The 16,925-nt window shown below is 44.6% G+C and overlaps 1 protein-coding gene across 1 annotated transcript in view; it reads right to left on the minus strand.

The window, feature by feature from the left end:
* Positions 1–969: 969 nt before the first annotated feature.
* adgrl1a (adhesion G protein-coupled receptor L1a) overlaps positions 970–16,925 on the minus strand; it is an 89,203-nt gene continuing 73,247 nt past the window's right edge. The window contains exons 10-25 of the mRNA XM_070982023.1: positions 16,285–16,470; positions 16,045–16,083; positions 14,111–14,291; positions 13,840–13,962; positions 12,721–12,929; positions 12,448–12,621; positions 11,635–11,844; positions 10,947–11,167; positions 10,574–10,640; positions 10,307–10,398; positions 10,011–10,179; positions 9,457–9,612; positions 8,263–8,359; positions 4,818–4,940; positions 3,388–3,405; positions 970–3,231 (exon numbers count right to left, since the gene is read on the minus strand). Of these exons, the coding sequence (XP_070838124.1) occupies positions 2,315–3,231; positions 3,388–3,405; positions 4,818–4,940; positions 8,263–8,359; positions 9,457–9,612; positions 10,011–10,179; positions 10,307–10,398; positions 10,574–10,640; positions 10,947–11,167; positions 11,635–11,844; positions 12,448–12,621; positions 12,721–12,929; positions 13,840–13,962; positions 14,111–14,291; positions 16,045–16,083; positions 16,285–16,470 (2,982 nt within the window). The 3' untranslated portion in view covers positions 970–2,314. The remainder of the gene's footprint in view (positions 3,232–3,387; positions 3,406–4,817; positions 4,941–8,262; positions 8,360–9,456; positions 9,613–10,010; positions 10,180–10,306; positions 10,399–10,573; positions 10,641–10,946; positions 11,168–11,634; positions 11,845–12,447; positions 12,622–12,720; positions 12,930–13,839; positions 13,963–14,110; positions 14,292–16,044; positions 16,084–16,284; positions 16,471–16,925) is intronic.

Raw genomic sequence — 16,925 nt, forward strand, 5'->3', positions numbered from 1 at the left:
AGCGTCTCTCTCTCTTGACAGCTAATTTCTCAAATGTATCGCTTGCATAAGGTGGCATATTGGAAACGTGTTCCTCCCCATCGTTCAACCCTGCTTGTCATTTTCATGGTATATGTTTATCTCACATCTCCCGAGGTGGTCTGATTCCTCCTGTCCTCCTCATACCTGAACACCACGGCAAGAGCAACTTCCATTTGAGGCAGAGAAGTAATGGCAGCTCTCTGAGATGAGTGTCCCCCTTGTCTGATGTGCATTCAAGTCATGTCACAAAAAGAAATAGTCTCTCAAATGTGTGTGCACATACAAAAGCCCGGTGCACTTCACGCACACACACTCCCACGCTGGACACTTAATAAACAAGGTCATCCATTCATACTTACATGCACACAAACACATGCACACAGGAAATTAATGAATTGTTCACATTAGGCTCTGGAATAATGCTGAAACTATCTTTAAGAAACAGCAAAATGCAATATTCTCTGATAGCAAAACAAACGTCATTATCATACATGCTAAAACCCATGTTGTTAAAAGTGTGTAATCTGGTTATATCTTCCAAATAATACAAGAACAAACCAAATCACTTCATGGATGCTGTTGTTCACCCACTTCATCGTGCCTGTGAGGCACAGTATGACATTTGACGACATCTATCTCGCTTGCCCCACACCTCCCGCCCCCCGCTGCCCTCGGCTATTCCACCCCGGGAATGTCAAAGGTCAAACACCAACAACATGTAACGGATTATATTACATAAAAATTGTGCCAGGATTTTTTTTTTTGTTCCATTTTTCATTTGTATAAATAAAATCTACTACACGTTATAATCTGTTTCTCTCTCTGCCTTTTTCTCTCTCCATTAGATCACTGGGGATTTTCACTGAATGGCACAGTGCTGGGGCACAAGAGCGAGAAAGCGAGAGATCGAGCAACGGGGGAGAGAGATAGAGTGTATAATTCAGGTCACAAAGTCCAAAACATTTTATTTTTTCTTTTGTTTGTTTGTTGCAGTACAAGAAGTCATTTTTCATAGTATTTGTTACTTTTTGTTGCTTTTGATCATCTGGTGTCTCTATTTACATAGTAGGAATAAAGTAGATTCATGTGTGGTTCCTATGTACACGGTTATACCAATTGGTCGACCGGTGCGTTTGCGACGTTTACAGTCTTGCTTGTCGCAACCACACACAGGAAACGAGTCCACTTCAACTGGGTAGGCTCTAACAGCAAAGTACACGGGGAGGGGGCGACACTAGTCCGCTCTTGCAGCCCCCTGAGGATGCAGACCCAAAGTCAACAAAATGAATACTCTCTTCAAAACAATAGCAAGGCAGTCATTTAACTTTTCAAATGCCTAAAGCAAACAACCAGAGAGAACAGTGGAGAGGATGGGCCAGTCTCATGGATGCAGGTTCTCCTGCTCAGGAGGGGGTGGTGCAGCGCCTCCTCAGTCTCCTTCTCTGCCTCTACTCCACTTCTGTACATAGTCGTCGATTCACAGCAAGAGAAAATGAAGGCAACTACACCGAATCAGCGCCCACTGCCTGCTCGGAACAAAAGCTCTTGCTCCCTTTTACTTAGATGGAGTACTGTTTTCACTTCTGATGTTCAGTAATGAGCACTTCTGGATGAGTGAGCGTATGTGCGTGTGTGCGCATGTATGTGTGTCTGTGTGTGTTTGCTTTGTGAATGTTCTAGTTTCTGTTCTGGCTCAATAAAATATATTTTTGGCAACAATGAAGAGCTTTCTGTGAGACACTTTTTAGGTTATAATAGTGTACTATATTCCCTGTCTCCACAGCTAACTACTCCTATCAAACGACGACTCAAAAAAGACCTATGGATGGTACGAAAGGGAAATGAGATAAAATATAAAATGATATTCCCATCTCCGGAGGCAGGTCTGAAGAGAAATTACATAAAAAACTTTAACAAAGTTTTAAAGTTTTGAAATATCTGAAGGTAAAGGGGCTGGATCGGTACATTCAGAGTGCTGGACTCGGCCGTAGGGTACCAAAGGAACTGGGGAGGGCTGGGTTTGGAAAGAGCAGAGCCGGTGAACGCTCTGCTGAAAGACACCCGTCACTCATCTCCATAAGACGGGGGAGGGTTAAAGATAAAGGCTGATTCTGCAGAATTAGCCACGACTCCCCCTGAAGGTCATTCTGTTTGCTCATCTGTTAGTTAAATGAAAGTCAAGAGAAAGAAAGGCAACCAAACAAGCAGAACGTGGAGAGACGCAAGAACGAGGCGGGCTAGGAGGCGGCTCTGGCCATCACATTAGTCCCCAACTTCCTCCTTCTGGCTCCAGTCACAGGCTGGTGACCAGCTGCATCTGTCCATCTCCCTCGTTGTGGGCAGGCTCCTGAGCCTGGTGTCCCTCCCCGCTTGGTCTCCGGGGTGGGGCCTGGTAGAAGGTCTGCATGGGCGCCCCACGAGAGCCCAGGGCAGGCCTCCCTGAGCTGTAGTAAAGCTCCTCAGGGGGCTGGGCCGAACGGGGCACCACCTCTAGGGGCTCAGGACTGCTGTCAGGGTAGGGTGAGTCTCGCAGATTGGTGATGCTGGTGTACAGGGAGTCACGGGCAGGGGAGTCTGGCGCTCTGTTGCCTCCCTGGCCGCCAGCACTCTGGCCACTGTGGCCGCTGTGGCCCAGGCTCTCGGTGAGGTCAGCCGTGTAGCTCTCTGACTCTTCTGGATCGCTTTGGTAGAGGACCGACTGGGCGCGCTGCAACAGCAGGGGCTCCTCCAGAGCTTTATAAAGCAGCTCCACATCCTGCGGGGTCCGCTGTCGCCCATCTCTCAGAAAGTCCTCATCTTCACCTATGCCCAGTGATGACTCTGGCCCGGCCCCAGACGTCCCCCGACCAACCCCACCGTGAGGACGTCCCCTGGCCAGGCTGCCACACACCCTGTCCCCTGCGTCACCACCTCCGCTTCCTCCTCCAACACCACCTCTCAGGTTGTTGTGCACAAGCTCAGAGATGATCATTTTCTCAAAGGCCGCGGCATCAGAGAGGTTTCGTCGGATGCCTCCGCCTCCCAGGGCCTCTGAGCTGCGGGGATTGAGGAGGGGCGGGGGACTGTCTCCACCCCCACCACCAAGGAAGTCACAACTGCCCCCGCCTCCACCCCCTGGGCCACTGCGCAGGGAGTAGCTGTTGTTGAAGTTACCATTCAAGGGGAGAGTTTCCATCCCACAAGGGTCGCGGGCCTTAGACAGTGTGCTCTCTGGACCCAAACAAAAGAGTAGAGAGAGAGACACAGGGTTTTGGCATTGTTATCATACAGTCAGACTCAAGCATCAGTAAGAGAAGAAGAACAAATATCAGATAGAAAACTGCAAGGTGGAGCAGTTTACAGTGAACTGAGGTGAATAGAACTTACTTGGGTCACGGAAGGTTCCTGTGTATGCCAGAGAAAGTCATGTGGAGTGAATAAAATGAAAGACACTCGTCAGTAAGTGTTCTTTAATGATGCAGTATTAACTTGATGAATTGGTTTTTAAGACATTTCAAAAGGGAACCATTAACAGAATAAAAAATATCCTTGTCCATCCACCCCTTTTCTCCTCTCTCTGTCTCTCTCACACTCTCACATCCAACCTTCCAACTCCTACCACATTCACATCGCATTAACTCTGATTTATGCAGACTTACTCCTGTTTGTTTGACATCATATTCCTCCAACATTTAAATCCAAGCCACAGAAAATATTCAGGATTTTTATTTACCACTGGCAGTGATACCTGAATGCATACATAATTCATACAAAACCTTGTACAGTAGCAGTAATGTTTATTTTTAGACTTTTAGACTTCAACACACTAAAGATGTTGTGCTTTTTCTCCAGTATTACCATCACACAGCAAAGCAAAAGCCACAGCCACCCAAAAAGAAACAAGGGGGTCCATTTTTTAAATGTAATGCGTAGAATGACTTTAATCAACGTTCTTCTTCAGTGGTGGTGTGGGTAATTAGACATTCTAATGAAGTGCTCTCCCTGCTTCCTCTCCCACTCTCTTCTAAAAATGTCTTGGCTGCCAGGCCTGTGGCCATCAGGCTTGACGTATTCTGCGGAGAGGCTTTAAAATATTCAACAGAAACGCTGCCTTAAATTTCAGTCCTCAGACACTGGGCCTGATACTCTGCGGGTGCACGCTCAGCCAGCCAGGAACCAGCCACACACGGCCACAGTTCTCGCTTACCAAGTGAATATTGGTACTGTTGTCGAGCAATTACCAGAACATGTCTAATTCAGCAGTTATAGGCATCAAAAGAGAGGTGTGGGAACGCAGCAATGTGATAAAACGGCCGTTAAGCTGTTTAAAGGGCCCCACTCTGAGATAGAAGCCAGTGTGCACACACAGGCACTTAAAGTGAGCACTCACACCTGACCCACCTACACCCAGATGGACTGTCCCTGGCCAGTGAGCTGTCTGATCCCTTTCTGCCACCATCATGATTTAAGCTGACTACTTTTTCTGTCTGGGAAAAGAAAAAATGTCCTCAAGAATCCTGGCAGTCACAGCTGCAGCTAAACTTCTAATCAATTTGTGGCTGTTCTCATGAAGATTCGAGATCTGACCAGATGGCTGGTTAGGCTGTAGGCACTGTTTGGCTCTGTTCTGCACAGCCTAGTGAATCCGTCTGACAGCTACATAGTCTGAAAAAACAGCACACAAACAGGCTCACACACACACATGTGCAAGCACTCAAATACAGTAGTGAGTGTGTGTATGCCATGTGACAGAGTGAAGGACAGAAGCTGAGTGCATACACATACATACACACAAGGAGCATTTATGACGAGCTAACCGGTAGAGTTGAAGACACCAGGTGAGGGTGGGGTGAAGCTCTCAGCCAGCAGAGTGTTGTAAGGAGAAGTACCAGTTCGAGTCTGCAGCACCGGGTTCGTCAAAAGGTGGTTGCCCATGGTTGCTGCGAGACACATTTAAAAATGAGCATCATCACAAATGGGCTCTTATCTTCGCCTCAAACGTATGCAAACAAGCACACGCAGAAGCACTTTTCACAATAGGTGTGACATTTTGAAATTCACGTTTCAAGACTCAGTAATAACATCTGGAATCATAAAAATATTTACTGTTTATTCAGATGGGGCTATTTTTGTTATGCTGGTGCTTTATGGAGTAATGCATTTCACAGTGTTCTCCTCAATGTTTATGCCTGCTGATTGTAACCTTTGAGTAAAAATACAATTGCAGGGGAAAGGTACTGTTTGGAGCATTGCCATTCTTTTTCCCCCTTTGGCTCCTGACAATGTAGTCAGATGGGGGAGAACAGTAATGCATGCCATTATGTAGTCTAGGGGTGCAGCCATTGAAACACAGTTAATTTTCCAGTGAAATGTGAATGCCACTACAAGACAAATATAATTCAAAGAAATGGTGCACTGAGAATGTTGTATAATGCCCATGTATGGCTCCAGCCTCAGGCAACTCAAACAGAAATGCCATGAAATTAAAAATAGGACAGCATGACGGAGAGTAGTCCAAGGCAAAGTGCAACCTTCAGGTCTCACGCCTACCGTTCATCACACAGCAAGGGAGCAGGGAATTCTACAAAAATAAAATATGCACTCACACGCAGCTATTTATTTGTCATTTTCCCTCCTCTTGCACTTCCCCTGTCCATCTTTCTGGCATGCCACACAAACCCCTCTCCCTCTATTCTCTGGCTCGTTCTGCTGTGTCTTGACTCAACCACATTTTCTCAGTTCCTCATGCCAGAATTTTTACAAACAACACTAAATTAGTTGGGATTAGCCGTCTGTGTACCTCATAGGAATATCCTGTAGAAAATTAAAGGAACTAGCTGTAAGTGGGGAAAGAAAGTAGGGCAAGAGGAATCATGGGAGACGGTGTGTGTGTGTGTGTGTGTGTGTGTGTGTGTGTGTGTGTGTGTGTGTGTGTGTGTGTGTACTGCACGCCTCATTTTCTGGACACATTACTATTGTCAGGAAGAGATTGTGCTTCATAAAGAAGTGAAGTGGAGAAATCAAAGAGATCCAAGATGGCAGTGATAACGACGCATCTTTTCTCCAGATTCTGCCTCTTTAATTACTCCTCCATGATAGCGCATCTCTCTGTACCTCTCCCTCCCTCCCGCGCTCCCCTTTGTCTTTCACTTTCTGCCAAGTGACAAACTTTTCTCAGAAGCACGGAAAATAAAGGCTTCACAGCACAGTTGCTTGTGTTTGACAGCGCACCATGGAATGATCCACACTGTGTCTCCACCAGGCCTGGTGATTGCTCTATCGTGACGAAAAGCTCCGGAAACCGACCCGCCCGACCACACACACACGTACACCTCTCATCCATCCAGCTCACTCGTATCACCCCTCTTCCTCACCCCCTGCCTTGCTCCTGTCACTCTCCTCAATTAGAATAATTACCCCCTGTTCGCTCACACGCTAATCAGTTCATTAAAAAGAAAATGGATGAAATTAGCATAGAGAGTGACGGCTGATTTAGCAACTGCCTCTGTGTCATCATCAACAACCCTCCCTCCTGCTCCTCAATCCAGAACCTGAGCCAACCTTGATCATGCCCATGTCACTGATGGCTGCGGCGGTGACGCCACCAGTTGCTGAGGCTGAGACAATCAGTGACTCCACACACATTTTTTCATTTCTCAGGGTCTTGACTACTTGCTTATGCACTGTTCATGTGCTGTGTAGAGTTCAGAGAGGATGCATGCTTCACTGCATTCAGGCACAGAAGATATGTGTGTTTGGATGTGACCCCATGAAGCTATAAAAAAGGCTGAGAGGAGTTCAAACCGGGACAGGAAATCTCAGTTTAACTCGCCGTATATTGCTATTACACTATTTTGCTATAATAAAGGCATCACAACACATTCCGTTCTATGATATATTACTAAACCCATCAAGATTTATGTGTAGCTTGTGCGGAAAACACAAGAAAAAAAATAGGAAAGAACGCATGTTCACAAAGCAGGAATCTAAACTACATCAGGAGGAGAAACAGAAAATATCTATTGCAGGAGACCCTGACATAATATTTTTGTGACATTGATTACTTGTCTCAATCTGTGCGTTTTTTTTTTTCCCGCAAAATAAAATTAAGCAATAAAGCAAAGACAGGTGACAAACTGCTGATTATGGACAGACGAAAAATAATTATCCATCGTAACAGTTGTGGCGTGTAACTAAATACATTTTCTCAAGTACCGTACAATTCTGAGGTACGTCACTCTGGTATTTCCATTTACTTGATACTTCTACTCCACCACACTTTGGAAGCCAATATTGTACTTTCACTCCAGTAGATTTATTTGACAATATGGTAATAGTGATATACTATTATGAATGTACATGAAGAAGTTCAAATTAGCTCCACCTTCAAGCACCAACATTCATGTTGTTTGCAGATTAATGCATCACTAATTAAAATGCAGTGATGTAACACATATTATTCCAAAAAGATACATTTTGCACTTTTACTTTTGGTGCTACAAATATATCCCGATGCTGATACTTCTGTATTTAATGAAGTAACATTGTGAATGCAGGACTTTTACTTAGAACAGACTATTTTCACACTGTGGCCTTGCTTCCTGTTCTTCAATAAAATATGCTTCTTCCTCCACTGGATATACAGTATGTGATCTCGGATGTGGTGAAGTTAAATTAGCATTATTGACGTTAATTACTCAAAAATTATAAATACACTTAAATCTGTTTTTTTTTTTTAATTACAGTAACAGCAGTTCATCATGTAGGTTCAAGCAGGAACATTAACTCACTAACACCAACAACACACCCACACACATATTCACATAACAGCGTTGGAGCTTTATATATTTCTGCTTCTGCTAAGTGCTTTTACTGACCAGCGGCTGCCACTGCACTACAACCTGAAGCCCACCACCTACCAGCCAGCCTTCAACCATATGTTATTTAATTTAAGATGCATGTATTGCTGCTCCAAACTGCTATTTGCTGGCTGGCTCACAGACTGCAAGGCAGTCTGAATCATTAGTTAACCTTAATACAGCAGGCATGTGAACATATATTTCCTCATCCTGTGTACTGTCGTATTAAACACTGAGTAGCAGTGCTTTGCCTTGGCTCTGTTCACTTTATTGCCTTGCTTTATGTCGTTTTGCCCAGTTGTGTAAATCTATACGAGTGCGTTTGAATCTACGTGTTTGTGTGCATTTAAGTGTGCATAACTTAAGGAAGGGGAGGCAGGGCAGTGACAGAGGGAGGCCTCACCACGGTTGAGTGTTGGGGTGCTATTGATATCTCCCGCCATGAAAGAAGATTCCGTCTGCTTCCGAACCGTGTCGTTCCACATCCTGCGGATCCGACTCTGGAAGAAGGAGCACAGCGCAGTGAGTGGCAGTAAACAGACAACAAGTTAAATATAGAAACGCGGTGGGTAGACTTTGTAACTCAGTGGGGCTGCTGTAATCAAAACTGTGGGGCTTGCTCTAATCCGCAAAGAACAATAGACAAACACGCCAGACAGAGAGATTGAGGCGTCGGGTAAAGAGGCACACTGCTATGTCATGTTATCACGAGGAGCGCTAATAAACCCGAGATGTGTAAGACATGATTGCAGTAGCTGATACAAATGTTATTTGGATGCGTCTTATCACATTGTGGCGACGCTTGTTTGTTGATCGTGAGGGCTAACCGTCAACGTGTGTGACGATGCCATCACACCCAGTATTTCTGGATGTCTTGCACGGTGCCTGTGTCTATATATAGCACATGGACTTCAAATGATATCCTTATTAATGAGTCATCTACTGTGGTACGTACGGCTGCGAGTAATGGATAGAAACATTGAAGTAAAGGTTTCACAGCGGAGGTGATCGCGCTGGCTGATTAGAAACAGAACAGAAATGTGTTGTAACATTGGTGTTTCACATGCGGCGTATTTCTTTGACAAACCAAAATAATGCGACTGTTGGCTGAAATGTTAAGTAAGTAAATCCGAGTGCTTCACAAAGTAATCGGTGAGTCATTGGTATTGATCAGCAATCACACCCCAGCAGATACACTCACTTTGTACTTCAGAATTACATAACAGACCTTTTACACAAGGGAAAAAAAATACCAGCAGGGTGAGGAAATTTTCCTTGTTTCCAAAGCTATTTGTTTTGTTTTGACACCCTTTTTGACAGTGTTCTAAAAAAAAAAAATGATAGTATCAAAAGAGTCATTTGCTTCAAGAAAATTGATTTCATTCCACTGAAACAAGCTGATTTCCACTGAAAACAAGTGAAATCATTTTGTCGCACTTGCGGGTTTACTTTTCATTTGTTCAAAGAAAAACAATTTGAAAACTCAACGGTGGTCTGATTGATGTGTAATGATGAACAAACAGGTGCGCCTGCACATTGTGTGTGTACTATTTTGTATGTGCTATCATTTATGTGTGTGGGTGTGTCCTGCCCGCACCTGTCTGTGGGCCGCTGCGTGGCGAGCTTGGCTGCCGCTGTAGTAGCGGTTGTTGGCACGCAGGCCCGAGTTCTTCAGGGAGCCGTGGGAGCTGGTGGTGGAGGTGCGACTGCAGCAGTAGGAGTGACGCAGACACTTACTGTACTCCTTATGGACCTGTAAAAAACATAACACAACCGGCACAGTGGGCAGGTTTTAAAGCCACTCATAAACACAAACACTTAGTTTCAATAGCTCGGACCCAATGTGGAGCAACGGAGGCTTTTAATGCACAGAGACAACAAAATGTACTTAATGCAAAAACTCTGAATGTACATGCTGAAGATCAGTTATCCATCCATTCATCCATGCATCGCAACATTTCACTCATCCATTCAACCTTTATTTAAGTCAGAAATACACTGAGGTGGAGACTTAATAGACAACATAGACAAAAGATCATAGACAACAACAAACACAGCCAGCTCAGCTAAAAATGGCACTAAAAATAAAAATAACCAAAAGCCATTTCCTCTGCTTATTCATAATTACAGAGACAGGACTCATATTGTTACCTTCTTCTGCAGGGCACAGTGGAAGATGAAGATGAACATGCCCTGGAAGGCGTTGAAGGTGGTGAAGAGGTAGGCCATGATTACGGTGTTCTCATTGATAAAGAGGAGGCCAAAGGCCCACGTCAGCCCCAGCAGGAACAGCAGAGCAATGGCCCCCAGAGCCCATGACCTGATGAACGTGAATCAATTTGTTATCTTTCTGAAGGTGTGCTCTATTTATCATTAGTTTATGTTTCATGAAAGACAAATGCTTGTCTCAAGGAGTATGACCCCCCCATTGAACAACTTGAACTCACTTGATGTTATCCAGGCGGCTGGAGTCAGGTTTGAGTGCTGAAGAGTTGCGGACCATCTTGTGCAAAGTGATCATGAGGAAAATGAGGTTGAGCTAAGGACAGAAGATAGAAGAATCAAATAAATGCACGCTGAAATTCACAGACTGCTCCAAAAATACTGTTACTGTTAATAACTACACAAAGCAAGCTTGGTGAAATACTTTGAGTTTGACGGGGTGATATCAAAATACAGAGGGGAATAATACTTTCTGACAGTAAAGCTAATACCATAATAACAAATGAAACGGGTCCAATGAAGCTCCAGATGAAGTAGTTATCCACTCGCAGCCAGCATCTGGAGTGGCACAGAGGAGAACAGAGAGTTACACGCAACTGAGCTCACTAACAAATACATACACACTCAGATGCGTGCACACACACGTACACACGCAGGCGGCCATGCACACACTATTTCCCTGTCTCAGCGGATTATCTTATGAGGGCTAATCATCAGGCTTTGGCTAAGTGTGTTCAGAAAAGCCAGTCCGCGGGGAGGTGCAAGAGCCGTTTGCACAGCACTGCATATTACATTTCCAGCCGGGGGAATAGCATAATCCTACTTCTCAATCTGCAGGTGCAAAAGGCCTGTCTTCACACTTACGCTTTCTTGGTCCCATAGCTCCTGTAGTCTATGGCCGCAGAGATGCCCACCACCAGTGCGGGGAAGCAGTATCCGCACAAATAGTAGTACTTTTTGCGGGAGTACTCGCTCTCAAAGACCTCCACCAGCATGAGATAGAGTTGCACACCCTCCAGACACATCCAGGAGAAGGCAGCCAAGAAGAAGAAATGCAGAAGGCCAGCAAAGATGGGACAGGCAATCTGAGGATAGCCGCAAAGGAGGAAGTAGAGAGAGGTGGGGTGAACAGGAAAGAAAGGGGGGGAAAGAGTCACTATCAGGTAGTAGTTTTGGGCATTCACAGAGGAAAATGAAAAGCTGCCCCCTGGGTGACTGGCTCTTTGCATATCATTGACTGGTGATTCATTACTCAGTGCGGTAAATGTTTTATAGAGTAAGGTAATGACACACTGCCTCAATTTTAGTTTCACAGTTGCCATCCAATAAAAAAAGTTGCTTTATGTAATGCTGGAGCTATTTCAGATTTGAGTTGGAAAATACAAAAACTAACCTGACCTTGTCATTCACTTTCATAAGGGTCAGAAAGGTGTCAACTGAGTTTTAAAGGAGGAGAGAGAGAGTTTTTTTTGAAAGAGCAGAAAAATAACCTAACAGAAAAGAACCTAACATCCTGTGCAGGTATCACGCTAAAAAGAGGCTACAAACTCACATGGTATTCCGTCTTGTCGATGCCGATGAGGAAGAGCAGCTCGGCGATGAAGAGGTTGATGCAGAGGTTCTTGTGGATGGTGTTGCGATCTGTCTGCAGGCCGCGCAGGAAGCAGAAGGTGGAGATGCAGATGGCTAGACACACTAGGGAGATGACAATCCCCACCCAGGTGATCACAAACAGGATCAGTTCATGCATTCGCCCCTGGTACTGAGGCCCGGGTGGTGTGGTGTAAACAAAGGCGGGGGGGGGTGAGAGCGTGGAGAGGAATGGGGGAAACAAAGAGGGCACAGGGACATAGATACAGAGCAGCATCAGACAAATGAATAGGGAAAAATATCAGACAAGACAGTGGAACGGGAGATGAGGAGTGCAGAGACAGATGGGAGAACAGTGGAAGGAAGAAACAATAGGCGGGGAGAGAGATAGGGGCAGAACGGGGGGGAGGGGAGAGAAAGACCAAAATTGCTTTATTTAATATTTGTAAATATATGCAAGGAGCTAAAGTGTACAGACAAGAGACAAGACATCCTGAAAAAAAATACATGACATTCAAATTCATGTGAATGTCAGCTAGAAGTAGCAGGACATGAATTTGTAAGCATGTGGCTCCCTGAATGTCGGAGTGAAAGAAGGAAAAGAGAAAATTCAAAACAAAGAGCTTGTCAGCCTTGAGAGGATACATTAATGTGCATGTGTGTGAGGGTGTGTGACTGAGAGTGAGCGAACGCTAATGCTCGCACGAATGAGCGTCTGCATAAATTACTCTGCTTCCATTTTAACCGTGTGTCTGCCACGCCCTTGTTTACTTACATCGGGCTCGTGGTGAGCCATGAGCACGGCGAAGTTGGTGAGGTGGCTGCAGGAGCAGGTGGTGTGCGTGTTGTTGGTGTCCAGCAGCCTGCAGCCCTGCGATGACCACTGGCCTGTCATGGAGCGTTCAGAGTAGTTCCAGAAGGAGCAATTTGGAGTGTAATAATTCTCCAACTGCGGAAAAAACAGAATAAAAAAAAAAGGCATGATGGAAAATGTCCACGGGGTGTGTCAGAATGTAAATCAAGCATGCAGGGGATTGAATTCGGCCACCTGTAGGTGTTTGAGTGTGAAGACCACCGGCTCAGTGAGAAACACTCTGCTGGACTCTTTGTTGATGGAAGCAGCAATGACATGGGAGTTGACAGCCAGGCGCCTCTTATCGTGGCTCGGCCCCTCCACTTCCATCTTCACGGTGGCGTTCTCCGTGGACAGGAAGGCTCCCAAGTTTTTATATAGAATGAACACCACCTTGACTTGTCCTGCACACGGAGGGAGAGAAAGAAAACAGTGAGGTGAAGAGAGAGAAATGAAATGGAGAGAATGTGCAAAAGAGAGTGGAAAGAGGAAATAAGGCAGACGTTAAATGAAAAAGGAGGTACAGACTGAACGATAAAGTGAGGAGGAGATGGGAGGGGGAGAAAAAAAAAAGACCAAATACAGAAATGGGGGCATAATATGGTAATAGCAGCGAGAGTGACAGAGATAGAGAGTGGGGAGTGACAGGGGGAGCGAGAGGGAGACAGAGAGAGAGAGTTAGTGAAGGTTAGAATGATGGTAAGGACCGTTTCATTTTGACTGGTGGAAGAGAGCGAGATTTAATGTGGAGGGCAATGGAACATTCATCCCTCAAGCATTCACAGATCTCTTATTATTCCATATGAATATTTCATGTGCGTTTGTTTCAATCATTCTAATCTCGTTCCCACTGCAGAGCCGAGCGGAGACAGAAAACAGAAAAGGGTATGGGATGAGGGGCCAAGGAGGAGGGAGGAGGAGGGGAGCGGTGGATGACAGAGTGGGGGTTAGAAACAAGAGAGATGAGAGAGGGGGATAAGATGGCGGAGAGACAGAGCGAGGGAATGGAATGGGGAAGAGGGAGGAGAGGGAGTGCTGAGATTGTTCTGTCAGACTGGGGCCGATTGTAATCTACACGCCTCCCCAGCTATTCTATTAAGACTGCTGTTAAGAAACCATCAAGAAAAGAAATTGTCTCAGCACTTTTGTTAATCTGATTAGCCTATTATTATGAACCAATAACTTAGTCAACTGCATGCAGATTGTTTTAAGCTTGCATGAAAATGCAAATGGAAACCTAAGAGCTGGATGCGCAGGAAAGTGCTATTTCTCAGGCCTTGGGGTGAGGATGGGGTGGGGGAAAGGGCTGCTGACCGTTGCGACTGTACTGTTTGATTGTGGAGGCTGAGAGCTGGATGGTGCTGTCGCTGGCGTAGTTCTGTGGGAAGGACAGGTCCTGCAGGTCCATCTCCGTGTTTAGCACATGCACCTCGAGATCTGATGGCGGAAACACAGCACGAAAACATTACAGGAAGATCTCTGTGCCGCCAAAGAAAGAAAATTAGCTCTACAAACAGTGGCCCAAACCATGACTCATCACACCAGCACCATACTGTAATTAACACCATTATTACTGTTTCCTTACCAATGCTGGGCGCTCGGTCAGAAAAGCGATTCCCATACATGTTGTTGGCCAGCAGGAAAGCCCCTTTTTCCAGGACGTCCAGTAGCATGGTGGCAGTGTGGGCCTGCTCCGTGCTGTTCATGTCCTGCCACGACTCCAGGGCCTCAGGACGCAGCAAGTTGTCCACTGTCTGCACTACCGCCTGACACATGCAGGAGGTGCAGCATGCATTACTATTACAGCTATTACTGGGAACGCTTTACAACAAGGTACACAAACTCCTGCTTAGTTGACGAGGAAGCAAATCACCAACTAACTGATAACTAATGAATAGCTCAGGCGTGCATACAGTAACAGATATGGTGTTTTTATCTTTAAAATTTTTCTCATACTTGTGTCGTTAACTAAACTAAACTAAATCCAGCGGCTCAGTTCACCGGGATTTTCTTCTACTTTGCAGTTCTTGAGAAGACACAAAAAATTTAGTAACGGTAAAGTGATGTTCCGCTGCACACCAGGGGACACAAAATGACAAGTTTATAATAGAGCAGTAATTATTATTTATTGGCTTTGTGCTATTTAGTCCACAGTCCAGAGTAAAGTGGGAACAATCCATTAAGAAAGTGCTTAGAGTGCAGATTCACAGCTATCTAGTAACTAATCATGAGACACTGGTTCATGAACAGTGTCTAGCAGTCTGTGCACAGTTTTCAAGTGTCATTATCTATTAATTAGATTTTCAGCAATTAACATTTAGTCGTTTATTACCCGTTCCTTGGTAATTACTCTGTTTTTGTAGCATATTGTTAAGTGTAAACATATTATTTGACCACTTAAAAGTGCAAAGTATTTCACTATAATCTCCTGGAAATTCACCCCTCCCCTGCACTACATTTATTACTGTGCTATGTCAGACATATCGCCATTCTATTTCACACTTACAATTCATTTAATGGCAATTTTGATGGTTGTATCAGCTATCCAATTTATTGGAGTAGCCTGCTTGATGAATCATGTAATTCTCTTGCTCAGGCCTCTCAAAATGAAGGATTGACTGCTGCGTGGAATAAAGAGCATTGCTGTTAACAAAATGAATTTTGCATCAGAACGCGCTCTATGCGCTACTGAAGAAAAAGACGGAGGGTGTTCTCGGTTTATTCCCTGAACAGTGTGTCTATACGGAGCTACTTTGCAGAGAGCGACAAAAAAGTAAATCAAAAGTTGGTCAGTTACATACTACACAGCAGCCTTTACCTTCATCTTGCACCAACAGAGATCAGAAGATGTGGTGTCACAGTACGGCCATGACACACAAAAGACCGTGTGCTGCAGAGTGCTGCATTTCATCATTACAGGGAAGCATACACAAGGCCTTTTCATGATATTACATTACAGCTTTCTCAGAACTGGAGATATTGCACAAATATTGAAAAAGCACAGAAGGGTATAGTAACACAAACTGTTGCCTTTCATCCTATCATCAAATTACATTTTCTCAGAGCCACAGATATTGTACCTTATTGTGCAACACAATGAGGCCAAGACCAATAATACACAGTTAGGCACAGTCCAGCAAAGCTAAGATTATGTCAAAGACAGATGACTTCCACGTTAACTGAATCCATATTTCAAAGATATATACACCATGAGCACTGGAAAAAATAAAAAATAAGCTTTCACTGCTCTAGGAAATACTACAAGAACATTTAAATACAGTACTGTACATGCTGTCTGCCAGGAGTTATACCAAAACTTACTCACACTGCTCTTCAGCACAAACCAGAAAAGTGATGATTCCAAAGGCAATATAAATCATAATACAGAGCACTGAGCCAAAGGAATCTCATCCACAAACCTAGTCTGCTCAAGGATTTATCTTCCCTCAGTTATTCTAAGTCACAGAGCAGTCCTACTCCACGGGCATGTAAAGCAGGCAGATAAAAGAGAAAAGCTACCTGAATGTAGGCTCGGCAGGTCCGCTCTCGCTTCTGGAGCTGCAAGGCAGAAAACAAAGCGAGGAATTAAACAGCTAAACAAAAAAAAAAAAAAAACCCTGTAAATTAAAAACTCACTCGTCCTTGCATGTGCACTAGGGGGGTAAATTTGCATTAACCTCAGAGTCCTTTTCTAATGCCTGAATTAAATATAGGCGTGGGTGTGTGTGTACTTATGAGTGTATTTACACTTTCTTCTACCTTGTTGTAGTTTCGTGCGGCTGACTCCTTGTTTCCGGGCCTCAGGGCCTGAAGCTGGGCATCCAGTATGTCCAGCAGCTGCTCAATCAGTCGCACGGATGAACTGACATCTCCGGCCTGGATGCGACCCCGTGTGTGGTTCACCAGCTCGCCAGCTATGTTGGCGGCATTCTCACCGCTCTTTATCTGCACGTGAACACACACAAAGGTATGCGTGTTTACATGATGGTATGAGGATGATGATCTGATTCAATTAGCTGAGTCTTATTCAAAGCGGTTGGAAAACTAAGACTTAAATTAGCCCCTCTAACACTGCAAGGTTTTTATTCTTTCTTCTGCTCTTTCGCTTGCAAATCACACCAAACCACTTTGCAATTGCGATTGATTTTTGCCAAAAGGAAAAGGTATAATGGATCCTTCCAATGATGTTGCTTTTCAACATGATTTCCCTTCCAGACGTATGCACACATTTAAAACAACCTTTAAGAAAGCCGGTGAAGGGTACGCATAGCTAAAAAATCAGTGCTTTCTCCTGCAGAAATGCAGTTGCGTAAACCAGTTTACATCTAATTCACATTTATATAGACTTTTCTGAAACCTCTTTACTGCCAAAATTGGGGATTAATCAGATTACTACAGTG

This window comes from Chaetodon trifascialis, chromosome 15 (genome assembly GCF_039877785.1).
Source record: "Chaetodon trifascialis isolate fChaTrf1 chromosome 15, fChaTrf1.hap1, whole genome shotgun sequence".
NCBI lineage: Eukaryota > Metazoa > Chordata > Actinopteri > Chaetodontiformes > Chaetodontidae > Chaetodon > Chaetodon trifascialis.